This window comes from Colius striatus, chromosome 1, assembly GCF_028858725.1.
Source record: "Colius striatus isolate bColStr4 chromosome 1, bColStr4.1.hap1, whole genome shotgun sequence".
Classification (NCBI taxonomy): Eukaryota; Metazoa; Chordata; class Aves; order Coliiformes; family Coliidae; genus Colius; species Colius striatus.
Genome location: NC_084759.1, coordinates 88,947,263 through 88,973,386, shown reverse-complemented (window position 1 = coordinate 88,973,386; position 26,124 = coordinate 88,947,263). Strand labels below are relative to the sequence as shown.

General features: G+C 43.1%; 1 protein-coding gene across 1 annotated transcript in view; it reads left to right on the top strand.

The window, feature by feature from the left end:
• LOC104560697 (amine oxidase [flavin-containing] A) overlaps positions 1–24,722 on the top strand; it is a 40,501-nt gene extending 15,779 nt beyond the window's left edge. The window contains exons 4-15 of the mRNA XM_010206117.2: positions 6,636–6,740; positions 7,971–8,062; positions 10,860–11,001; positions 13,353–13,502; positions 14,765–14,924; positions 16,207–16,303; positions 17,796–17,849; positions 19,138–19,195; positions 19,628–19,725; positions 21,242–21,353; positions 22,840–22,902; positions 23,346–24,722. Coding sequence (XP_010204419.1) covers positions 6,636–6,740; positions 7,971–8,062; positions 10,860–11,001; positions 13,353–13,502; positions 14,765–14,924; positions 16,207–16,303; positions 17,796–17,849; positions 19,138–19,195; positions 19,628–19,725; positions 21,242–21,353; positions 22,840–22,902; positions 23,346–23,501 — 1,287 coding nt within the window. The 3' untranslated portion in view covers positions 23,502–24,722. The remainder of the gene's footprint in view (positions 1–6,635; positions 6,741–7,970; positions 8,063–10,859; positions 11,002–13,352; positions 13,503–14,764; positions 14,925–16,206; positions 16,304–17,795; positions 17,850–19,137; positions 19,196–19,627; positions 19,726–21,241; positions 21,354–22,839; positions 22,903–23,345) is intronic.
• The last annotated feature ends 1,402 nt before the right edge of the window (positions 24,723–26,124 follow it).

Genomic DNA, 26,124 nt, shown 5'->3' with positions numbered 1-26,124 from the left:
ATCCTTAACCAGTTTCATTTCCTATTTTTTCTTCCAAGAATTAGGAAAACGTGTTCATGCTGCAAAGTTTTATCATTTGGTTCTGTAACCTCTTCTTATGTGGCAGATTTGTGTCATCTGCGTAAAATAGTCACATCTTAAATAATTGCATAGCCACTAATACTAAAAGAGTTGTTTTATACCACTTGGTGTAAAATTGGTGTAATTCTACAGCAAGAGGACTGGGCTGGTTTGTACCAGCTGAATGTTAGGCCCACTCTAATTTAAGGTTAGACATGGATCTTGTAGCATCCTAAAAGGCACTTATCTGCTGTATTTAAGTAAAAGGCTTAAATGGGTTACATCAATTTGAGTGCCTAATCCATTTTGAACACTGAAGGAACAGCTTTTTTTTTGTTCCACATTGCATTATACATGTCCTTGCTAATTAATGACCATGTAATTTCCTAAGTTTTCTTTGAAGTGAAAGCATGTTTGTAAGCAAGAGGCTGCATTACCAGCTATTCAACTGGATCACATATTGTAAATCAATTCTAGATTTGGCATCATGGCCCTGCCAAGGTAACCGGCATCCCAAAGGAGGCATAGTCATCAGACCAGAGTGAAAGAAAAGGGGCTTTAAGGTCCCCCAGCACAGACACACTTAAGCCCTGGATAAATATTAGTGCTACTTTTCCTTCAGTACATCTCATTCCTCTCCATCATCTTCCCACAAACTGTAGACTTTCTGGGTTTTTTCCCTGATGTTTTCCACTGGTTCTTCTCCTTATTTGTTCCTTGAGACACCATGCAGTTATCATGCCCCTCATTTTAGGAATCTGTTGTTGAAGGCACTCTTACATCCCACTTCTACAAGCAACCTGTTGAAAGCCATCTGTGCACTCCTGGCTGTTGGCTGGGTTGGCGAGTGCTCAGGGCCTTTAGGGCTGGTGTGTTTTACCTATCAGCTGCCCGCTGTTACCATGCTGGGATAGTGAGTTGGCCAGGTAGGAATTTGTGCTCTCTTGGTTATATATGTGTCCCTCATATGCTCTGGGAACCTGAGCACCTGTGGTATTTCCTAGGTGATAGAAAATGTGTTAGCAAAGAGATTATTTGACATTAAAGGATTATTGTCCTAGAAATTAAATATTAATCTGAAAGCTGGATGTGTTCAGCTTCTTAGGCTTAATATGCTGTCAGCTGTGGGCCAGCTGCTGCCTTTCAGGTTTGAAAAGTACGACTAAAACTTTTCTCCTTGCATCTCATCTACTATTTCTGTCAGCTGATGGCTGTCAGGGTTTGTGCAGCTGCAGCCAGGCAGTAAGGTCTCTTCCCAAGGGAAGTCTGCAGTACTGTGTGGTTTTGTTGGAGTAGAGAGGGAGAGTGTTTTGAGGAATGACCAAACATGGCCTTAGATTTTGATATGACAGTCATTCAGCCATATATAATCTCCAGCATCTTCAGATGAAGAGATTTTTGATCTTTTGCTTGCCATACTGATCAGTTTAGTTTGGCTCTTTCTGAAGGTTTCCAGGATACTGCTGAGACTGAGTTAGGGGAAAGTGGGGAAGTGGGTTTTTTCCTAGTAGCAGAAGCTTTTTTTTCTTAGTAGTGGAAGCAGGCAAGGGAAAGTGGAAATCCCCAGAGCTTCTTGAGCTTCTTTGTTTGAAAGGAATTTTCCCATATGTGTGGAAAAATTCCATGTACTGCAAGCTTTAAAAACAACATGGCTTCATGTGGGCAGGTTTCCTTTTAGTTACAGTTTATTTGAAAGATCCAAATATGTGACTACTGTTTATTTTTTTCTTGGTTGTTTTCTCATTCTTTCCCATCAGTTAGCATGGTAACTTGGACTGTTTTGATATCAATCAGGAATTTGTATCCTGTTGTCATGAATCTGTAACTTTGAACTGTAGATTTGTTATGAGCCCCAGACTTTCTTTCCAGCCAAATTGCTCTGTGGATACCATCCCGTAATTCATCAAGAATGCTTTAGGACTGAGAAAAGGCAGATGCGCTAGAGTCCTCCCAGTTTTCCTCAGATAGTGCAGTTAGCTTTTTATCCTTACAGAAGTCCTTGAAGGTCACATTATGCTTTGTTTTTACCTTCTCTTTGGCAGAAGATTCTAGAAAGTGAAGGTGTTAGGGCCTTGGTGTGGTATATTAACCTTTTCATATAACTGCAGCCCTCTAATATCTGACTGCAGCACCCAGCTTTGATGTATGTAACAATAGGCAATAAGGACTGCTTTTGCTTATTTGTTTGTTTATGATTTTCAGAGTAAGGTAACACTTGACAAAGGATAAGCATTTGCATGCAATGCTTCACACTGGCCATCTAGTCTTTTTGTTCCTTCATCCAGCCTTAAAGTGAAGAGATTAGGGTGCAGCAGGTAAATCTCAGATTGCTCAAACTCTGTACTTCACAGACAATCCAAGGCATTGCAATGCTGGCAAGGCTGAAACTGCTGGAGATACTGAGCAGTGGAAGATGCCCACCCGAGGGTTCACACCATGGGGAGATGCTGCTTTCTCAGTGTGTGCTGTGCACAGTCCAAGAGCTCTGCACAAGGGTGATACTCCTCCTACGCCTCCTGATGTATTGCTTCTCCTGAGCACAGTGGCCGGGAGCCAGACTTGCCTTTCTCAATCATGGCAAAATCATCTGCTCCTCTTGCACAAGTTGAAAGTTACGATGGTGTCACAGATGAGGGAGCTTGGGCTTAATTCCTGCTAGTCATTCATGTTGCCACAGTGTAGGCTTGGACAGGGAAGAAAGACCTTGTAGGGGACATCTGTCTCTGCAGCCTTTATTCTAACCACTAAAGTAAGGTGCTTGGGGATATTGTTTCCTTTGTATTGCTACAGGGTATCTAATCCAGGCAAGCAGCAGGACTCAAATCTGAGGTCTGCAGTGAAAGCGTCACTAGGAAATGAAGAAAAAGTTAGATAAACTCTGAGTCAGTCAAGCAGTCTTGTGTTAGCATGGGAACAAAGCCAGTAGGTTATTTGCCTTTCAGTTAAGAAAACAGTAGTTCTCAAAATAATACACCCAGAACACTATAAACTTATTTAAAAATGGAATATTGCAAGACATTGCCTGCTTGCAAGTGAGCTCCTCTGTGAAACATGCAGGCAGAGCCCCTCTGCCAACTGGGGAGACAGTATTAAATACAAATGAGTAACATACCAGCCCCACATCATTCAGGCCAGATTTGTTCCCTACTGTGGAGACACTTGCGCAAGAGGGAGAGTTGAAAAACTGACGTGGCTAAGGCTGATTGGCTAGCAGAGAATTTCTCTCCTCAAATTTGTTAGAATTGGGCTTTCCTCCCATCAGCTCCCACTTCTTGTAGGCTCAGCCTCCCTGCACAGAGAGTGAGTGTGTCTCTGAACTATTTCAGTCTTTCTGAATGCAGTCTCAGTCTCTTCCAGGTCTGCTAGCCACTGTTGTGTTTGTTCCAGCTTTTCCTGCCTTTAGTCTTCAGTCTTGCTGAAGTTACAGGTTTTTGGCATGCAGAAGAGAGCAACAAGTAATGCAGCTCTAGACTGTTAATGATCAGTTGGCATTTCATAGTTCTTAGGGGATGAAATATGCTTTCCCATTAAGATTCTTGGGCTATGCCATTGACTAAAGATGTGGGGATGATAATATTTTCAGGTCAGTAAGGAAAGGATAGGTTTTTTTTCAAATAGCAGATAAGTGAATATCCAATATGACACATGTCATACCAGTGGCTGAGAGAGTATGATTTCTTGATCAGTCCTCAGCAGTTTGTGATCACAGTGGTCTACAACTAGTATAGAGGTGGAAAAGTTTGAGGAATATACTAGGTGGCCAGGCAGTGGGCAAGTTCTTTCACCAGTTGCCCCATCTGCAGCATTCAGGATTATTTGAGAGTTTCCCAGCCTGTAGCAGTTGAACACGGTAGAGTTAATGCTGGAGGCTGGAAAGCTGTTTTGATGCAAACCTCGTCAGCGAATTACTGGTAGACTTTTGTTGGGCCATTGTTTCCAGCAATATAAGGAAAAAGTTTGGATAAAAACAAGAGGAAGAGAGAAGCCTTAGAAGTAGTTACTTTTTTCACTTTCTTTTTAAAGAAGTGCTCTTTTTTGGGTTAAGTAAGTCAAGGATGGGAGAGGTATTTGCAACTTATATCACTCAGTATAAGCACGGTCACCTATCAAAAAACCCACTGAAAGTGGTGTCAGTGAACAGTGAAAAACTGGGAAGTTTTCGCTGCTACTCCTGAATGGTGGGCTTATCTTTTACCTTTGTCCCCTTGCAGTACCAATGGAGCAGGACTGCAGTAATAACTTATCTTCACTTATTGTTGGATGACATGACACCATTGTAACCTCATCTCTGCTTGAGGGTTGTTAAAGCAAGTCAAGGAAGGCACATTGATGGAGGCTGTGTTCCTGAGCAGAATAAAAGCCTGGCAAAGGGCAGTATTCACTGATCTTTTTGAAAAACAAAATCACGTGCAACAAGAAGAAAATAATTAGCAACATATTACTGCTTTTTGTCAAGATTTCTGCATTTTGTTACGGCATCCATTTGTGGCTGTAAAAGCTGTAGCATGGAATATATTTTTTTTTGCATATGTTTTCTGGTCCTTTTTTCTATGTTTGGACACACAATGCTACAAACTGGCAGTGACAAATTGTGCTTGAGAAAAAGGGAGAGGCAGTGTTGTGTGAAGGATTCCTTTGCTGGGTAGTTCATAGGAGCATTTTCTCTGCTCTTGACATGGAAGAAGTATATTTTGCATACACATGTGCACCTGGAGAAGGCTGGAGCAGTGTCCCCTGCCCACTTTCCTCCAACATAACTCTCTAAAACAGAATGAAATGGAAATAAAAGAGAGGAAAAAAAGTATATGGTACACAAGATTAAGATTTTATACACAAAAATCCAGAGCTAACTGACCACCTCCAGAGTCATCCTGGTGACTTGAAAACTCAATTTTTCTTGGAAAGCTACAAAAAAATATGTAAGTACTGCAATCTGAAGCTGAATGAAGTTCCGAGATCACAACCTTGTGCTTTGCTTGGCAAAGAGAGCAAAGGACAGAGCAGAGGATACTGTGTCTGGAGTGAACAGGAGAGCATGTTTGCTGCTGCCTTCACTGAGGATAGTGAGGAGATATGGCACAGAGCGGGCCATAGGCCCAGACAAACTCTAGAGCTGGGGCACCACTGCAGCTGTCCTCTGGGAAGAGAGACCAAATGATGTTGATCATAGGAAGCTTTCTGTCACTTACCTATGAACTCTTGTCTCCTCCACTGTACCTGTCCTAGAGCTGACAAAAGTTGACCAAAATATGGGAATCTGGATTTTTTTACTGCTTTTGACAAGTCTGAAAGCTCACTAAGGTCTCTGAGCTTCACCTTTCACATTTCAGCTTTGTTATGATCGTTGCAGAAAAATGTTCTGAAGAGTATCAGAAGTCCGTATGTGTTAACACACACAGGCACAATTATCAGCGGGGGAGACCAATAAATTCCCTCTCACCAAGTGGGAGGGAGGTGCGTTTGACTCCTGCTTCATGTCCCTCTATCCCTGGGTCACCATCTCATGCATTTGCAGCCCTGCAGCCTGTCACTCGATCTGTGGCTCCCAGGTGTGGGGTGCCATGGGCTGGCGTGGTACACACAGCACTGAGAAGTGCATTGCAGCCTGCTGAGCACCACAGCTCCTGCTTGTCAATGGCCCAGCATGTTCGCTGCAATCCTGCCTGTGGCCTCTTGCAAACTTCTGACACAACTGCAAGTGCAACCACTGAAGAGGGCTGAGGAAAAATTCACCGTTGACTTACATGGGGAAAGGTTCAAAGCAATTCAGTAAGGGAAAATGTTGCCTGCTCATCCAGCCCTCTTTCAGATTAGAGTTATCACAAAGAACCCGCTGCTGTTAGATTGTTTTGCTTATCATTATATCATAGGATTATCTGAAACAGTCCGTATTCCCGTTGCAGCTATGTGTCACGCTCATTGTAAGCACTGATACCATTTTTGCAAGTTTATGAAATTTTTCTTCCTGCAGCCAAAAATGTTCTTTTTTTCACTTCTTTTTCCCCTAGTCTAGGTTTCTCCCAAGGTACTTGGCATAATGATGAGGTACATTTGCTTTTATATGTGTGATGTACCATGAAAATGCTTAGATAGTTTATAAGTTTGAAATGCATGCATTTTTAGGCCCATGCAAATTTTAGGATGCATATTTCAGAAGTCAGACAAACATCACATTTGTTCATTGGCCATTGCTCGAGTCTTATCAGCTCAGAATTTGACAACCTGCTCAGAAAAATGTAGGTCTCCCCATCCCCTCTGAATATTAAGAGGTGTTATAATCCTTTTTAATGTGAGCCCAACTGGTCTTTTTCCCCTCATTCTAAGCTTCTTGCTGAAAAAGCAAAAAAAAACGGAAACCCCAAAAGCCTAGGTCTTTTAGGGCAAGAGATCAACTATGGGAAGACTGAGAATTTTGTGTTCTTCAGAACTTGAAGATGTGCTCTGTTGTAGGTGGACCTACTTTAGCAGAGGGATTGGACTGGATGATCTTTAGAGGTCTCTTCCAACCCCAACCATTCGTTGATTCTGTGATTCTCTTGTGTTTCAGTTGCCTCTGTTTTTTATGTGTATTTTAGGGAAAGTCACGCAATTTCATAGGTATTTCACCACCAACATGGAATCCCTTGGTTTATTTGGATTACAATAACTTCTGGAGGACCATGGACAAGCTAGGAGAAGAGGTAGGCTGTGTAAATTGCGTAAGTTTCCTACAGTGCTCACATTACCATGAGTAAATCTGGTTTGGTTTGATTTCTGGCAGGCTTTTTTGTTCCTTCTTTAATATGTAAAAACCCAGAAACATCCATCAGGAAGGATAACAATGTTGCCCAGGAGCTATCAGGAATAACAGGGCTTCCTCATTGAAATAGAGTAGGACTTGATGAACTTTAAAGGTCTGTTGCAAGCCAAACCATTCCATGATCCTATGAGAAGGTGAAAAAAGATCTGGGAGTGTCTCAGATGTCTGACAAAAAGAAGGCTGAACCTCTGTGTGTGTACTTTCTCATGCCAGGGAAAACCATTCCGTGAGCTGGGAGATGAGTAGTGTTTTTCCCTTTCCTCTGTGACAGCTTTTTTGAGTAAGGATGATTCTAAACTGGGCTCCAGTTTGGCTCCACAGTAATTTTATTTCTTAAATGTTATTTCTAAAATTCTCAAACACCAAATGCTTTCAAAATTCAAGCAGTAAAACTGCAGATCTTCCTGAGTGCAAAAAGTAGCCTCTGGAGCATCACACTGTCTTTCAAATATTTATCTGTTGCCTTATTATCTGACTGGAAACTGGGGGCCTTGCCTTCAAGCCACGACTGACTGTACTCCTGCAAAGTTCATTGAGCTTTGCAGGATCAAATTTGTGTATGATACGACACCTTTTTTTTGTCAAATAATACATATTTTTTAGAGATTCAAGTCTACGATAGTGTCCTCACATGACGTGGTACTAACATTCAATGGATTATTATTAAGAATTTAACTGTCTAAAAGTTATTTAATAGTATCTAGACATTTTTTTCTGCCTTTGTAGTTAACAGAGTGACAGAGAGGCCTTCAGATGCCTATCTTAGAACTGACTGAATCTCTGACTGGAGAATCTCAGCTGTTAGAGAATGCCAAGATAAATTAGAATAGCTACCTCACTTCTGTACCACCAAAGGCCAGAGAAGTCTCAACACAAGGATATAATTCATTGGTCAGACAAAGACAGTTTTGTTAGTCATGGTACAATTCATGACCAAAAGTATCAATGGAAACTATTCCATTTGATGACTTTATTCCAAATTTACAGCCATGTGCAGGGGATAAAAGCAACTACTGGTCAACATATCAATCAACTCTGTGCTACTAACTAGCTATGAACAAGCAATGATATAGTAGTGATAATGTCTTGAATATTTTGTCTCTGTCTCCAGATTCCTGTTGAAGCACCATGGGATGCTCCCCATGCTGAAGAATGGGACAAAATGACCATGAGAGAGCTGATAAATAAGATTTGCTGGACCAAGTACATAACTTTTATTCACTTTGAAATCCAGTTACAGAATGATAGTGTCTCACTGTCAATTTCTAGCATATAGCTGGGGTACAGGCAGTGATGTCAGGCTATGGGTGAGGGCCTAGAGGATGAGGTGGCATGGCAGAGCTTGGGTGGGCTGGCAGGTGGAGTTAAAGATGTGGACTCTTCCCACCGTGCTTGTGCCTTTGTCTTTATGAAAAGCAACATATAAATAACGTTCTGCTTTGTAGGCATGAATAAAGGCGTAGAAACAGAGGCAGAAGGGAGCTTCATCAGCCCCACAGCAGGCTAGGAGCTGAGGAGTGATGTCCTTTGACTCTTGACTGTGTCCTCTCCTATGTAGTTACTGTATGTGTCTGCTTTTACTGCATGAGCACGAAGCAGGCAGGTGCTGCCGCATGTGGAAGAGCAGCATGCCATGCCAGAGGGCAGCTGCTTTCCAGTGGTTGCTCCATGGACAGGGCAGCACAAACCCCAAGGACAGGGGAGTGAGCAGCTGTTGACTTGCGAAATTCTGGAGAAGTTCAAATGCTGCTCTTTGTTTCAGCACTAGCGCCTGCTGGGTCCTCAAAACCCTTGGAGAGAAGCAAGGCAGCTGAGGCAAGCTTTCTTGTTGCCTTTCACCTCCCTGGCTGGTTTGTGCCTGACCAAAGTCGGGAGCTCCCTGGTTGTCTCAGCAAGCACGTTGCTGTACTTGCTCAGCTCTGCCCACTGCAGTGCACCCTCCCTCTGCTCCTGGGAAGCTGTCCTTGAATGCCAGCCAGCTGTCCTGGGCCTTATTGTCCTATAGTGTAGTTTCTCATGACATTCTGCCAAGCAGGTCCTAGAGAAGGGTAAAGTCTGCTCTTCTAGAGCCCACTGTTGCAATTCTGCTGTTTGCCTTACTGCTTTCAGGATCTGAAATTCCACAGGCCACTGCAGCCAAGGCTGTCCTTCACCTTTGCATCATCCAACAGGTCTTCCTTGTTTGTGATGGGCAGGTCCAACAAAGCCTCAATCCCAATGTGTTGTATCATCCAGGAAATGGCTTGTGCGTTTATATGTTTGTGAGGGACCACACTGCACAAATAAAAAAGGAAGAATGTGATGACAACTGGAAATAACTCTTTCCTCCCTTTCCTTTTTCAGTTCTCTTTGTCGGGCAGAGAGGAGTGTGCTCATATGAGTGCTTGTCTTGCCGCTTGCTGTGCCAGCCCCTGTGCTATTCTGTAACACTCTCCTCCCTTACATTCAGGGCCTTTTATTTCTACCACTGTGCTCTATTTGTCATTTCATTCTGACTGTGGTTTAGAACTGTGTCTGCAACTTCCTGACCAAAACTTTCCATTTGAAATTTATTTTACTGACTTAAATCTTGCGCCAGCTCCATGTGGCACAAAGTTCAGCTGTTTGGACTTTCTCTTGTTCTCTATGGCATTGTAGTTTGCTTTATAATTATTTTATGAGCTGTTTGCCTGCAGGCTCAATTACTTCGAACTACTCTTTCTACTGCAAGTGCACTGGCTCTTGCTCTTCTAGTTCTTACGAAGTTCCTCTTAGTCGGGGAGCTGGCGGAGTGTAAACAGAACTGGGTTTATTGTAATCTCTCCTGTAACACACTTCTCTGCAAGACTGCCTCTGCTGCCAATGGTTTTGTGGCACTCTGGTTTTCATGCATGTGCTCAGTCGAAACATGTTCTTAACTCAGTAAAAAGCCATTTTAGATATCTAAGTTGAGCCAGAATTCTCTACACGTAGTTAAAAAATGTAGTGCGCTAAACAAAAAAGCTCTTCCACAGCAGTATCTGTATGACTTGGGCCAAGATTGTAAAAGAGTATTTGTTCACCATGTGTCACAGATCAACATCTACTGTTCCTGGAGACTCTTCATATTTCTCAGGCCTGAACTTGCTACAACTGTTTAATGTCTTGATGCTTTCAGAATTGCAGCAGGGGATTCTTGCATGCAGGATGTTCTCATATGCTGCCTAATGAAATAGAGGTGGCCTTCATACCCAGGGAAATGAGGTTATAAAAGCGTATAAAGTTACGTATTTTAGCCCAGATAATTTGCAAAGTTCGTTCCTTTAGCAGGTGATTATAAATTCATGTTGCTTTATAAAACTTCATCCGTGTCAAAGACCTTTCACCTTCTTTGCAAAATGATCTGAATTCTCTCAGCAATCTGTAGCCACAAATGATGGAAATGTGAACAGCCAGGTCCTTGTTTCCTGCTGCTGTGCCTCTGTTCACATAACTTACTGTGGTAGACAACTGACCCTCTCCAGTATTTATGTCAATGACTGCCGATTGAGTTTCCCTGGGTTATTTACCATGCCTGATTTTTAGTTTCACAAAAGGTCTGTGCAACAGTGTTACATGGGAGATGGGTAATGTCTTAGCCAGGTAGCTAGTTGAGTCCCTCAGGACACATCAGACCTTGGAAACCATGTACCCAGCGAGCTTTCCATGGAGGAGATATGCAGAAGAGTTTCACAAACTGATTACTAAATGCATTCTTCTGTTGAGAAGAGTATTTGTTACAGTGAAAGGAATAGCACCTGGGAAACTATTTAAAGAAACAACTAAGGCAAAATGGGGATTTCAAAGTTAATGGGTAAATACTTTGGGTGGGAGGATACAAACACACTGTCTCACTACAGAGTGAAAAATGAGACATGTAAATCATCTGGGATTTTCTGGCTTTGGGAAAGCAGACCTTATCAAGAATAACAAAGAAAAACCTGAAAGCAAGCAAGAAGTCACATTTACTCATTGCCTGTTTCTGCTGCTGTGTCTCTTGCAGAGCTGCTAAAGAATTTGCCACCCTCTTTGTGAACATCAATGTTACCTCTGAACCTCATGAAGTCTCTGCGCTCTGGTTCCTGTGGTACGTGAGGCAGTGTGGGGGCACATCCAGGATTTTCTCCATCACTAATGGGGGACAGGTACAAAATGTCTCATATTCTTTCTCCTCTTCTGAAACCATAAAAAGCAAGTGGAGCCTGGTACCCATCAAAGCACTGCCATTAATGGAAAGAGGATGAAACACCAAGTGCGTGTGGCACTGGAGACAACTGTGTTCTCGTGGGGTGGAATAGCCCTTTTGGCAAACTGTACAATGAGGAATTTTTGTTAGTCAGACTTTGGGACAAACTAGGGCAATTGAGTCAATTGTTTTCTTCTGCATTCACATCTGCACAGTCCTTTTGCTACTGTTTTGTTGCTTTTTTGCCAGTTTGTTTTCTATGGGATACTTAGAACATTTGAACATTTTCAAGAATTCAAAGCAAGTGTACTTCAGAGTGAATTACGTTTTTCTGGTATTGAAGAGTTGAAAGTAGATTGCAAAGGCTCTTCCTTCTTGGGACAGCTCACATGGCAACATGGTTAATGAGCTACTTCAGCTTGTTTCTTGCTTTGGTCATGGCAGGTGCCTGATTGTCTGCAGAGCATCGTGTTCTGGAGGAAGTTCCAGAAAAGGGGGGAGGGGCTGCAAATAATTTGTGTTTCCTATGTCAGCACTCTTTATTAGCCCCCTACCTCATTTAATGCAGGCTCGGAAAGCACATAGAATCATAGAATAAGAGAATCATAGAATGGTAGGTGTTGGAAGGGACCTTTAGAGATCATCTAGCCCGACCTCCCTGCAGAAGCAGGTTCACCTAGATCAGGTCGCCTAGGAACATGTCCAAGCGGGTCTTTAAGACCTCCAAGGAAGGAGCCTCCACAACCCCTCTGGGCAGCCTGTGCCAGGGCTCCCTCACCCTCACAGTGAAATAGTTTTTTCTTATATTTAAGTGGAACTTTTTGTGTTCCAGCTTCATCCCATTACCCCTTGTCCTGTTGCTAGCTACAATAGAAAAAAGGGATGTCCCAACCTCCTGACACCAACCCTTTAGATATTTATAAATGTTAATAAGATCTCCTCTCAATCTCCTCTTCTCCAGACTAAACAGCCCCAGTTCCTGCAGCCTTTCCTCATATGAAAGATGTTCCAGTCCCCTGATCATCTTGGTGGCCCTGCGCTGGACTCTCTCCAGCACTTCCCTGTCCCTCTTGAGCTGAGGAGCCCAGAACTGGACACAGGACTCCAGATGAGGCCTCACCAGGGCAGAGTAGAGAGGGAGTAGAACCTCACTTGACCTGCTGGCCACACTCGTCTTGATGCATCCACATACAGCATTTCAGACTTAAGCTGCCAACAGCAAAAGTGGATATGGTACCACACTCTTCCAAGTGTGCCAGGATAGGGAGACATTAAGAAAAGTAGCCTGGAGAAATGCAAAGTCTCCATCATCATCTGTCTGTTGGAGTAAGAATAGACAACCATGTGTCAGGCAGATAAAAGTAGAGTTAATGCTGTCCTGAGGTAGGAGTAAGACTTAAGAGCCTTTCTCCTCAGGAGTCCCTCAGCCACAGTTGCTGTTCCATGTCAGCTACTGCTAGATATTACAGCAAGAATTAAAAACAGAATTAATCCCAAGATACTAAATAAGACATGTGGAGGCGGAAAGCAAGCCTGGCAGGAGCACCTCTTTTTCATTATGCCTGGATGGGACAAGCTTTCTTGGTTTCTACCATCTTTTCCTCTCCCCTCACTCCAATCAAAGTCAGTTTACCATAACTCTATTTCTGACTTAGCAGCCATGACAAGCCATTTCAGTCTTTCAGCACAAGACTTTGTGGATCTCTCCTCCCTGCTAGTACCAACATCTCATATGTAACAGTGAGGTGCGTGATGTAAAGCTGGTGTCTGGTAGATAAAAGAGGGTTAGCGTCTCCCCAGAGCCTCTGCACAGACATCACAAGGAAATATGTCACAGATTGTGCTTTTTTCCAGACAGCAATGTCTTTGTGTCGTCCCAGGGGCAGATAAAGCTCATTGTCTGCTGCAGTCGAGACCAGACCCAGTTAAAGTTCTGTCTTGCTTCTGGACGGGTGCAGGGTTTTGCTGTACAGATGCAAGTCAGTGTCTTTGTCATACACAAGCATTTTGGTAGCATAGTAATGGGTAGAACACTCAAAACTCCTTTCTTAAAGAAGTGAAATGTTTATACTAGCTAGAATGCCTGCATTATATGTGTTTGTTTTCTAGGCTTTTTGTAGCCAGCTAACTGAGGAAGCCGTTGCAAAGTGGTTTAGGTAGGAATCCTCACCGAGGATCAGGTTTATGCCTTTGCTCTTCTGAAAGTCTATTTATGTGCCTTTAGGACTTGGAGACTTGACCTGGGGTTTCTTGTCATTGCGATTAATGATGATGAATTTTTGTTTGTGTTTCTTTTCTGTTTGTTTTTAGGAGAGGAAGTTTAAAGGGGGTTCTGGTCAGATATCGGAAAAGATAATGGAACGCCTCAAAGACAGAGTTAAACTGGAGAGACCTGTGGTCCGTATTGATCAGACAGGTGATAATGTCATTGTGGAGACTCTAAACCAGGAGATATATGAGGTAATTTGATCAGAATAGAAGTAGAATATGCGTTTAGTAGAGGAATAAGTCTGTTGTAGCTCTTAGCCAGATGTAATCAGGAAGTATCCATTTGTGTGTGTCTATTTCTGAGAGTACACTGACTACTGTGAAACCTGCTTTACAGACTGATTTATGACTGAGTCTGTTCATGGTGTTCTGCTAGACAGTCTCTGTCACTACTCTTCTGCCTTAACTTTTTCTGTGATTCTATATTTTTACAGTTTAGTTCTTCATTGAGAGCATTTCAGATAAAGGGGAAAAACCGGTTGTGGTTTGCAGAACAACAAAAACAACAACAAAAAAAAGACATCTCAAATGCCTTTAGTAAGACTTTGCCTCTGTGCAGTGGTGCTGTGAAATGCTCCATCAGTATACGATTACCCTCAGTGGCACTCGCAAGGCAGCACAGGGGTTTGTGCAGGGCCACCACAGTCTGCAAGACCCCTGTCTCACTAGTGGTAGTGTTTAGAGAATATTTAGAGAAATCTAACAGAAAAGGACGAGGCTGTTTGGCAGAGAAACTGCCAAGCTGGTCTACAGATGATCTGGAGGAGGGACTTTCTCCCTCGCTCAGGCATTTTAAACCCTGCAGTTAAACCACTGGTTTCTCCTTCAATGCTGGCTAAGTGGCAACCAAATCAAAGGAGATGAGCTTCCTGCACTCAGCAGGCCCATCAACACTAGAGCACCAGAGACCAGCAGCATCTGTTGTGGTGTAGTATCACCCTGAGCCCTGAAGCAGTGTTCTTCATTGCTCCAGTCAGACACACAGTCATCAAAAGGGAAGGAGCATGTTTAGGAAGGCTTGAATCACCATCAGTGTTGTTTATCCTGAAGTAGGATCCTGTGAACATGCACAAAAGTTTTTTTTTTTAAACAATTCATAATTTGGACAAATGTGGGTCATATTTTCCTGGGGATGATAAAAGGCCGTTTTACCTGTGCCATAAGATCCATTTCATCCCATTTGCCTGTCTCCAGACAAGTTTCAAATCTGGTCCTGTAGCATCCAGAAAGCTGTCAATAGTCATGCAACCACAAAACAGCATGTTTTTCCCAGCTCCCTTTTTTCTGAAATGGTGGAAATACTTTGATTACCTGAAAATGTGTGGAAAATCCAAGTAGCAAAGTCAGGTGTGGGAATGCTGTTAAAAACTGATAAGAAAGACTTTCAAACGGTGTCTTGCAATGTGAGGTCAACCAGAGGCCGAGCCTTGTCTATACTGTGTCTTACATTTCAGGGCAAGTATGTGATCAGTGCCATCCCTCCAATCCTGACAACAAAGATTCATTACAACCCAGAACTGCCACCAAAGAGAAACCAGTTAATTCAGCGTTTGCCTATGGGGTGTGTCATAAAATGCATGATGTACTACAGGGAAGCCTTCTGGCAGAAGAAAGGTACGTGGGCAAAGTGAAGGACTTGGGAGCTCCATGCTATGCAAATTTTGAATCTCTGCTGTCTGTCAGGGAGTAAATCCAAGGGAGGTTAAATGTACAAAACCCCAAAACCAGACCCACAGAGGGATGAGAGGTAAAGCTCCTTAGAAAGGACAGCTTTTCCTCCAAGCTGTAGTGCGTGCCTTGTCTGAAAGACAAGTCCAGATCCAAATAGGATCCTAAATCTCATTGTTGCAGACTGAGGAGATGTGACTGAGAGAGCAGTTTTCCATGGGATGCGTTTCTGAAATCTGCAGGGCACAGAGACAGTGACCTTGCGGCAGCAGGTCCCTACTTCTAACTGGACAGAGTTAGGGCAGCCAGAGAGAATTTGCAGTAGATGACAAGGAGACCTAAAGGTGTAAGCAAAGAATAGTCCCTGGTTTTAATCCTCTGTTCTACAGACTTGATATCTCAGAGGAGAAAAAGTGGGTTAGATTTTTATTTAACTCAAGATTTTTTTTTCCATTTACTACAACATCATGTGTTTCTCAGCTTTAACTGATACCATTTCCAGAACTCTTTGTATGAAGAGATTAGCTTCCACTTCCTGTGGACAATACTGAGAGTCGCACTGGGCAAGCACTTAATCAAAAGAATATAATTTTGCATATTTCAGGGCATAAATAGGCCATCAGGATTAGAAATAAATGTAGGCAGGCTTATACATCATTATCTATGTGGGAATTTTTGATTGTTCATCTGAAACATGTCCTGCTAAGTTGCTAGATGAGACAGCCAATGTTTCTGCTGCATTACTGTTACAGAACACGATTCCTGACAGTCTTATCATCAGCAAAACCAATACCGGGTGTAAACTTGAGCCTGCATTGACCAGATGTAATTACACTGGATTTTATTTCTGCTGTTGTTGTTTAGGCCAGAGCTACTTGTGGAATGAGCCTTCCTGGTTCTTGCTAGATACAGGGGGATTTTTGATGTTTATTGCCCCCTATATGGAAAGCCAAAGGGACTTGTAACAATCCACAGAAATTCCTTACTAAGTAATAATGGAATTTAAATATGACTTTTATAAGTCTGTGTACAAAATTTCTCAGAGTCAGCATGAAGGGAGAAGTGAGACTGTTACAAAAACAGTCAGTTTATAAACAGTCTTTATCAGTGACAAAGAAATTACTGCAAAATTTGTTTTATGGATAATTTTCCTTGCTCATTACTGTCAGAAACAGTGATCATCAATGAGTTTCTCTGACAAGCATTTTGTTTTCTTTTCCTCCTGTAGGTTATTGTGGTTCCCTTCTCCTTGAGGATGAAGAGTCTCCAATTGGAGTAACCTTAGATGACACGAAACCTGATGGAACTTTCCCTGCTATTATGGGGTTAGGAGCTTCTACCTCGTGCTTAACAGATGTGTATTTCTTTTTATATGAAGGAGTGGGAGAAGGAGGAAGAGGGGAAATGGCCAGGTTGCATCAGTGGTGCCCATTCCCACAGTCTTCATAGATGGAGGAGAGCGCTTCTGACAAGCCTCTTGTTCCTCTCTTAGTCCCTATAAACTTTTAGGTGAAGCTTCTGCTACAAATAGCCTAGTACAAAAGAGATGGTTGGGAAGCAGTTGCTGAATTCAGCTGTAGCTCATTTTAAGCATCCAGTTAATCTGGTTTTGGTTTGTTGATTTGTTTTTTTTTTTTTTTTTGTCTTGGAGTAGATTTAGAAATAAATCCCTTTCTTACCTGGCTTTGTCCAAGAAATCCCTCTCCCCATTGAGCTGAGGCAGGACACCAAACACCAGCTGGTGACTGAGCAGGTCAACAGCTGTGTAGTGAAGAAACAGGGATTCTGAAGACAATACCAAGTAAAAAAGTTGTAGTTTGGGCAAACAGGTGGGAAAATATGTTACAGCCTTGTCTGGGTTTTAAAATAGCTTAAGCCAATGTGAACAAACAATCTTTACAAATGTTTCCACTGTAATCTGAGGTGAGACTGCCAAAAAAAGGCCAATATAAATGTCAGGCAACTACTCCTTAAGTATCTGTCAAGGAAAGCTTGTCACTTCTACTGAACTGTACATGTTTATGAGCATGCTCAAGGCTTAAAAACTTCCAGGATCTAAGAGCAATAAGCCTCCCAAAGCCCATACAGCAAACAATTTCCTGCTTTCTCCTTGTGGATTTATGCAACTTTTCTAAAAGAGTGCAGGAACATACTTCATCCCCCAGATATCTCCAGTGAGGTCAGATGAACTAATCACCAAATCTGTTTTCTTCAAGCTGGATATATATGAATCCTGGTTCTTACAGGACTAGCCCATGATACTGTGCAGTGCTTGTCAGAGCAGCAGGCTCCCATCACTTCTTAACACCAGATGACATAGGCAGTGAGTGGTATCACCAACTGTCTGCAAGACTTCAAAAGCTCAAGAAAACTCAGAGTCTCAGTCCTTTTGGACAAGACCTAGGTATAAGAGGTTAGGCAGTGCAGGCTAGTTTGCTGGACACATCTCTCTGCCCACTTCAGGTATACTTTCCTGAGTCAGTGGGGATGGAGAGTTCATTCCCACAGAGCAGAGTGAGGTCAATGCTGGCAGCTTTGAAAACACCCTTCAATCTGCAGCTTTCTCATCTGGTAGCTGCCAGGTAGTCTTCTGCACCTGCCCTCTGCAAATGTGTGCTCTGTCTCTCAACTCCTCAGGGTACTCCATGAAGGCCTTCTCACCTCCGTGACCTATCATTATTAAGTGATGAAGTATGATAAAAATGCCAAGCCCATTACATACCACTAAAGTACTTTTTCTGTCTCCTCTTTAGAGCTTGTGCATCAGCTGAGGTGCTAATACTGCATGATATTTATATGCCATATTTTTCTTTTCAGTTTCATCCTTACCAGAAAAGCTGTTAAACTGGCCCATCTCAGTAAGGAAGAAAGGTAAGAGTTCAGAAGCTATAAATGGTTCAGAAATAAGTCAGTTCTCAGGGATGCTTCATGGAATCACAGAGTGGTCGGGATTAGAAGGGACCTCTAGAGATCATCCAGTCCAACCCCCTGCTAAAGCAGCTTCACCTAGATGAAATCACACAGGAACATGTCCAGGTGGGTTTTGAAAACCTCCCAAGAAGGAGACTCCACACCCTCCCTGAGCATCCTGTGCCAGGGCTCCCTCACACTCACAGCATCACAGCAAAGAAGTTTATCCTCATGTTGAAGTGGAACTTGTGCCCATTATCACTTGCCCTGTCACTGGACACTGCAGGAAATAGACTTGTCTCATCCTCTCAATACCCACCCTTCATGTATTTATAAGTGTTGGTAAGTTTATAAGTGTTGTTACATGTTTATAAGTGTTAATTCCCCACAGGAATATGTGTGTGCATGTGCATGTACACACATGCTCAGTGCAGCTACCAATTCTCAAAACTGGGGCAAAAATTGAGCTTTTAGCATAAGCAGGCCAAGATACTAATGGTAGTATCCATCCCATTATGGATATCTCTTGAGTTTCCAAGCCCTGCCTACTCTTCCATGGTATGACTTAGCAGCTCTGCGTCTCTGTGTGGACTGCAAAGATTTTGCTGAGTACATTCCCAGACTGCATCCCCACTGAAGATGCATCACCCCAAGGATATAGGGAGCACTGATGTCGGTAGTATTGGGTACCCTTCACGTTCAGATTGCCTGGTAAAATTTTTAAATGTCTGTGTGTATGACAGTATGATTTCTCTGTTAGTCTGTGAAATGAGCAAACAGTACATTTTAAGTGATTTTTTTGATACACATACAAGGGAAAGAGGACTTCTGCTTTGGAATGTGAGTAGTGTTCTCTAGCTCATATTTTCTTCTCAGCTACAGTAAATCTTTAGGGGTTTCGTTGATTTATGGTGTTTCTCTTCTGGTCTTACACCAGTGAACATGTGAATGAATTGGCTCTGCATCCTAAAATCACTGCACAGAGATTTACTTTTTTAGAGCTCGTTGCCAAAGTCAACCTTCATTTCCCATTGCCTAGGTCCATTTTGAATGTCACATTTAGGTATCAGCATTTGAGATACACATGTTAAGATAAGAACTGGAAATCAGACTTAAAAACAAAGTCAAACCTGACTTTCTTTCCAATGTGTTGCAATAAATGTGGTTTTTGGTTTTTTTTTAATAAGAGCAATAGCTGAGAAGTTTTTTCCCACATTTTTTTTCTGGCTCTGACTTTATTTTCACATAGGAAGAAGAAGATCTGTGAGGCGTATGCCAAAGCAATGAGGATGGAAGAGGCTTTACATGTAAGAAATTAATGTGTTTTCACCTCTAGTGTACAGTATTATTACTCCTTTGTTCTGGAGGATGAAGCCAAAATTCCTGGTACTTAATGTATACTTAAAATGGCATGTTGTGCCATACAATATGTACTCCCAGGGGGAGGGCAGCAGCCGTCTAGTACAGGAAGAAAAGAGCTGCCAGTCTCACTCTTTACAAGAAAAAAGAAGGTAGTGCACGGTTTAATCTGTCCTGTCATTTCCCCATGGGAAGCTGGTGTTTCTGTAAAAGTGCAAAGACTTGTTTTGGGTGGATGGGATAGCATTAGCCAGGTGGCATGGCACTTGTTTGACAGATACCCTTAGTCTGATTTTTTTCTGCTCTTCAAAGGAAATTTGGTTTTTATTTCCAATTTCTCTGCCTCTGTTTCACTTTCTAATGTTTTCTAATACTTACAGCCTGTGCACTATGAAGAAAAGAACTGGAGCATGGAGCAATATTCAGGAGGTTGTTACACAGCCTACTTCCCACCAGGCATAATGTATTCTTATGGAAGGTGAGACAGAGAATGCTTTGCTTTCTAACTTACATAGCTTACGTACAACAATGGTCTTATGCAACAAATGTGGCATATGGAGCATACTGGGGGAACTCCAACCCTCCTTCTGCTCCTCTGCACCCCAGCTAACAAGGATCTTGCTGTTGACTTCAATAAGAGCAGAGTTTCCCATGTGACTTTCAAGGAATCAGAACATAGTCGCAAGCCCGAGCTACAAAACCTTTCCCTGCTAGGTTACTTACAGTATTTGGTGCTATGTAGTATTTGCAATAGAGGGCACACATCTCAGATAGATGAAAAGCCTTCACGGACTGTGTAAGTGGAGCATCAGGTTCTGGTGAAGCTCATTGTAGCTCCTCTTGTCACGTCACAAGGGGAAGGCACAAAACCCTTACATGAAAACTCGTTCCCTCTTCCCACCCAGAAAAGCCTCCCGTGCCCTCTCCCTGCAGAATTGCTATGCTACTAAAGGAATGTGTTAGTTAATACTGATTAATACTAGGTACATCACTGAAAAATGTGTGGAAGATCTGGTTCAGGATCTCATAGGAACCACCAAACAGATGTTGCATCCGTAGCTGAAGACCAGGCAATCCGTGTCAGCATGAGCTCCTTAGCGTGTCCATCAGGGAGTTACAGCCTGCCTTGGTGCCAAGATATACGTGGGAAGAAGCCATCTTGTGCACAGAACCCTCTGTTGTAGTTTATCTGAACACTTGGCCACTGATGATTGAGACTTCTGATGTAAGAGCAAACAGCAGCTGGTGTCAGACAAACAGGGAAAACCTAATCGGGGGTTAGAAGGGAGCCCTTAGAGCAAGCACATCTCTCTATGCAAAAGGGAACTCCCTACCTATTGCTTGGTTGCTGGGTTGGCTGGAGTCCTTGAGCAGCTTTGCACTGCCGAAGGGCTGCTCTATATGACCCTACAAGGCAAATGCAGCTCCCTGAATGCTGGTGTCTTCAGCTGCTGTCCCATTTTGTCAGGATGTGCAACCAGGCAAGTCCAGCCTCCCACTAGAAGCTGATATTAGCCACCCATCACTGCAAAAACATCATTCACATCCTATTGTAATCACAGAACGGTAGGGGTTGGGAGAGACCTCTAGAGATCATCTAGTCCACCTCCTCTGCTAAAGGAGGTTCACCTAATGGCAGAGTAACAACAAAGCTGCCATGCAGAAGACATAAATCTATCAGCTGCGCTGCATTTATGGAGGCTGTTGGAATTATCTCCTTATCCCAGCACAAAAATAAGGCTTGAATTATTTTGCACAGATACTGGGCACCGATTTGTGCCCTAAATTTTCTCTCTCTCAGACCTTGAGTTTTGTGTACAGAAGCAAGTAGGTGGTCCTGCAAGAACAGCTTGTTGCAATGCGCTCCCCAGCCCAGGTGTGCAGGAATTCAGGACAACGGAAGCTGAGCACTCCATTAAAGCCTATAAATTGCTTTTAGGAGGATCATCACCTTCTTGTTACCTGTCATCTGACATTCTCCATTTGTTTTGAAGGGTCATTCGCCAGCCCGTTGACAGAATCTACTTTGCTGGTACAGAGACAGCCACCCAATGGAGTGGATACATGGAAGGGGCCGTACAGGCAGGAGAGAGAGCAGCCAGAGAGGTACAGACCGTTGGTTTGCTTTCAATATCTCTGTTAAAAGGCTGAAAAGCAGCTTGGAAGGTCTGATTTCATGCTTCATACCCTGTAATGTGTAGAGACTCCTAGAATGGCTGGGGAAGAATCCCAGAAAAGGACGTGAACCACTGCCTTTTTGTTGTTTGCGGGTGTTTTTTGCTTTACTTTGGTATTAAATAAAGCAAAGCCAAGAATCTCAACTGAATCACAACATTCCACAGTGTGTTGCCACACTGGAGAATTAAAAGGAAGCTCGTGCCTTGTATCTCATGTCTAGAGGAAAATCTCCTCAGACCTAAGTATAACCTTAGTTATACTATCACAGATTAATCACTGTATGGTTTTGAGGCAATTTTGGTCATTACAGCTGTTCACAGCTGTTTCCTGTACAGCAATCTGGAAATGTGAGCATTTTTCTCTTTTTTGATATATTCCTTCTGCCTCTCCTTTCAAGAGACAGTACCATTAGCTCAGCATTATGAATTCATAATGAGTGGGTCTGGTAATGTCTGAGTCTCCTCAGAATGACACACATTGGGCTGGATTCCCAGTCACAGTGAAATAAATCCCTTTACAACAGTCTGGGGGAGGGCAGGGAAACCATTAAAGGGTGTCCATTATAGTTACAACTGCTGTATGGCAGAGCCATGGATGTGTTATTTAAGCTCAGCCCTTTACTTCCATTTGACAGAATGTCATATTTGCCCTATAGTCCTCATTACTTGCTGTCTTTCAAGTCACCTAATTTCTCTTTTCTTTCCTCTTTGCCTGTGAGTAGCAGTTACAAAGATGGTGAGCTGTCTCTTCCAGAAACATTTGCTTGCCCCCAAGGACCTCTGTGATTGTTACAGTTTATTCTCAAGAAGAATCCTCAGTGAGCTTTGTGCTGCCTGGATAGCCAAGAGATAACTAGATACACTAGATAATGTACTAGATACTAGTATCTAGATAAGCTAGATAGTTGTACACTTTGAAAGCTCCATATTTGCATTTCTCTAGTTTCTAGTTTGTGATCCAAGCAGCCTCACTCCTAACAGACTCTGTGTCCCTGGGGTGTGGCAGTCACTTCACCTTGCTGTTTCTCAAATTGTCATGTGAAAAAGCATTTTCACTTGTACTCAGAGAGAAAAAAAAAAACCAAACTGGAGAAGCTGTAGTTCACGTGGATTTCTGAGCCAAGTCCTGCTTTTTACAAATGACTTTGTAAAACTGTTCTTTTATCCTTAAAACACTGGTTAGGCACACGACCATTTGATGACCAGCTGTCATATATTTATACAAACTACTGAAACTTTCTTCACTCTTTGCCGATACAGAGAAACCACTATGTAATTTCTACTTCAAAGCATTTTCAGCTTTTCATGGTTTTATCAATGTCACCTTGCTCTGACTTGCTCTGCTTTTTCAGAACTGAAAGTAGCATGGGGTTTAAGTTCATTCTCACATGGTGCAAACAATTATTTTCTTCTAGGTGTTGCACAGTATGGGGAAGATCTCAGAGATGCAGATTTGGATGCCAGAGCCAGAGTCGAAGGTGAGCCAGATGTTCTCACTGTCCCTCAGTCAGGCACATGCCCCTGCGGTTGCTACTTCGGCAAGATTTTGGTAACCTCACATGCCGATGGTACTCAGGTTTCTTTGACTCATCAGAGGAGTATTGTTACCCATGTCAGAGGGATGAATTGCCAAGACCTGGGGGCCTGCAAAAGGCAGGAAATCAGCCTAGTTCTGCCCAGTCCCAGGACATGGTTTGAAGCCAAATATAACCTCCTTGCAGTCAAAAGTAGCTCTGCCTTTGCTGTACCATGGATAACAGAAAATATGTGTTTCACAGCCTTGACCTTCTTTCCTCCCCCTCAGATTTGGTCCTTGGGTACCAACTGTGATGTCCCCAGTCTAGTGAGGGTGGTTTGCCTCTGCCCTGCTCAAGTGGTGAGGTAGACCCTGTGGGGTGGCACCATCTCTTCTCTTCCACAGGATGTCCCGTCCCGACCATTCACCACCACCTTCTGGGAGAGGAATCTGCCATCAGTGCAGGGACTGCTGTGCCTGCTTAGCTCGACTGTGTGTTTCACCTCTGTGGTCGCTGCAGGGCTGTTTGCCTGTAAAAAGGGACTACTAATTCGAAACTAGTGAGGACCACAAGTCCAGTGGAAGCTGTATACTCCCTCTCCTTCCCTTTTACTAGATGAGTGGTATTTTTGGAGAGAAGCAGCACAGACAGCTGGAAAGGGCAAAAATTGTTCTGTTTGTGATTTTTCATTTTTGTACCATGATTAATGCATCAAATCTACCGCAGTTGCTACCAGCTAAACAGAAATAAATCAATTGGGAGAGGAGGGGAGGGGGTGTTGTTATTCCAATTTGCCTTTGCCTTTTCCTTTTGTTTTTATTGGACATGATTGTATCAGTGATATGTTCCTGATGCAGACAAGACAAAATGCAGATCACACCTTTACTGAAAGGGGCAAAGAGGCCTTGGGGAATGCATTTGTTTCCACTTGCTGCTTTAGGATTTTTTTACCACAAGATAATAAATGCCCTTATGTGCTCCCCTCAGTTAGCAGCTCAGAATGAATAGCTGAGGTTATTCCCATCACATCCCCGCTGCACAGAAGAGACCATCACACCAATCAGATCTAAAATTGACAAATTAAGTTTCAGATGCATATGATTAATGATTAATCATCACCACGTGAAGTGAGATGGGCAAGGAGAGATAATGAGCACGAAGCAGCTTGCTCAACAGTGAGAGGGGAAGCGTGAGCAACCTTTCTTGTGGTGACTACTGTGCAAACATCCAACTGTGGAGTGGCTCCTGGTCACTTCCCAGCCCAAGAGCATCCCATCCCATCCCATCCCATCCCATCCCATCCCATCCCATCCCATCCCATCCCATCCCTCCTGGCCATTGGCTGTTAAAAGGGAGTGAAAGGAGTTGGCCAAGTTAAAGCCCCTCTGACTTGCAGCAGGCGCTTGCTGTTCTTTTCCAAATGGCAGCAGCTTCATGGCTCCCTGTCAGTTCACTGCCCCTGGTATTGCTTGTGATCTGTACTGTCTTCCTCCGATAAGGGGAAATATATTTGGGGCTTGAATTACTGCCTTGTAAATTACAGTAATTGGATGCATCTGCCTGTTCTGCTCTTATTATGTACATGATACACTTAAAATAATCACTTTAGTGTTTAACTGCAGTCTGGAATCTATGTTTCACAATGTACCATCATTAAACAGTCTTTTTTTTTTTTTTGCCATGAAATGTGAGCGTTTTATGTGTCCATGAACTGTCATTCAACATGGGTGAGATGTGCCTCTCAGTAGTCCTGAACCTTGATAAAAGGAGCTCTTCTATAAGCTTTTGTTCAGATTCTTTCTTGTCTTGTTTTTTGTGACTTTGCGGAACGTGGTGTGTCTATGCACCTGTGTTAAATCATGAGGCACATCACGTGCAGCAGCCACCAGACTCTTGCTCTGTTCAATATCATCTACATGTATACACCAACAAAAGTCCCTGCCTGCCCAATTTGACTTCGCTCCTGACCTCTGCTTCAACCACACTCGTATGTCCTCTCACTTTTTTTTTCACAAAAGCTTTGTAGGTGTGAGCACAGACCAATCTCAGCCTAGGTGCTGGTAGGCTCCAAACCAGAAGCCATTTCCAGAGTGAAGGAGTGCTTCAGGCAGTTGTACAGACAGTAAAGGTCTCCTGGACTGCTGTGTCCATTGTTCACAACCATTATGTGTGAGACTCAGCCAGCCAGTACTGGTTTGGGGGGGAGGGGGGGGGGGGGGCGGGGAGGGAAGCCTGAACAGATTACTATCTACATTTTCAGCTTCAACTTCCTTGAACTTACACATGCACTTCAAATTACTCTCCATGGAAAGGAGAGAATAGTCCCAGTAGGAAGCAGTAATTGGATTTCGAACATGCTAAACTGTAGGATTAAGTGCTTGTTTAAAGGATTTTTGACAGGTCATGTGACAGGTTGGTTTAGCATCCACCTTAAGAACATTTCAAGGGGGAGAAAAGTGACTAACATGAACTACTGTTTGACTCAAGGGCTCCCTGATGAATGTGTTCTCCCCCAGCTCCAGCCATTACTGAGCAGAGATTCCTCTGCACTAGGCCTACCCTGTCCGAGGGCTTGGGGAAGGGAGCACAGGTTTGTTCTTGATGAGCCTTTTGAGGGCATGAAAGAGTTCTGCACCGTTACACACTTTCCCTGGGGTGGATATTTCCGCCACCTGAAAAACGTAGAATCTGTTAAAAACTATTAATCCACATGTATCTTTGTGGCAATCAGAGCCATTCCTTTTTGTCCCAACTTTAAACCTGACATATGAATTTCACAGCTTTTGTGTGCATGTGCAAAAGGGACCCCAAATCATCTGGAAAACACCCCTGAGCCAACACTGCCCACCTTTGCTTTTCACCTGGTCCACGTTATCCTTATGGATGTTTTTATTGCAACCCATTTGGGTTGCAAGTGCAAGTTCAGTTTGGCTGAACTGGTGTCAAACTGTTTTAACAAGGGCAGCTGCACTGTTTTCCATTTCTAAGGGGGAAAGCAAGTCTGGCTGCTGCAGGAACCATAACTGGCAAATGAAACCAAAGAGGTTGATTTTTAATCTGCAATTCTGAAACTCCTGTGAGTCCCAGGCCCCACGCTGCTGCAAAGGGCAGTTTTGGTCAGAGATGATAGACCAGTTTCCAGCCCTGCTTCAATGCCCTTTCTGACAATAAGAACCATTTCCC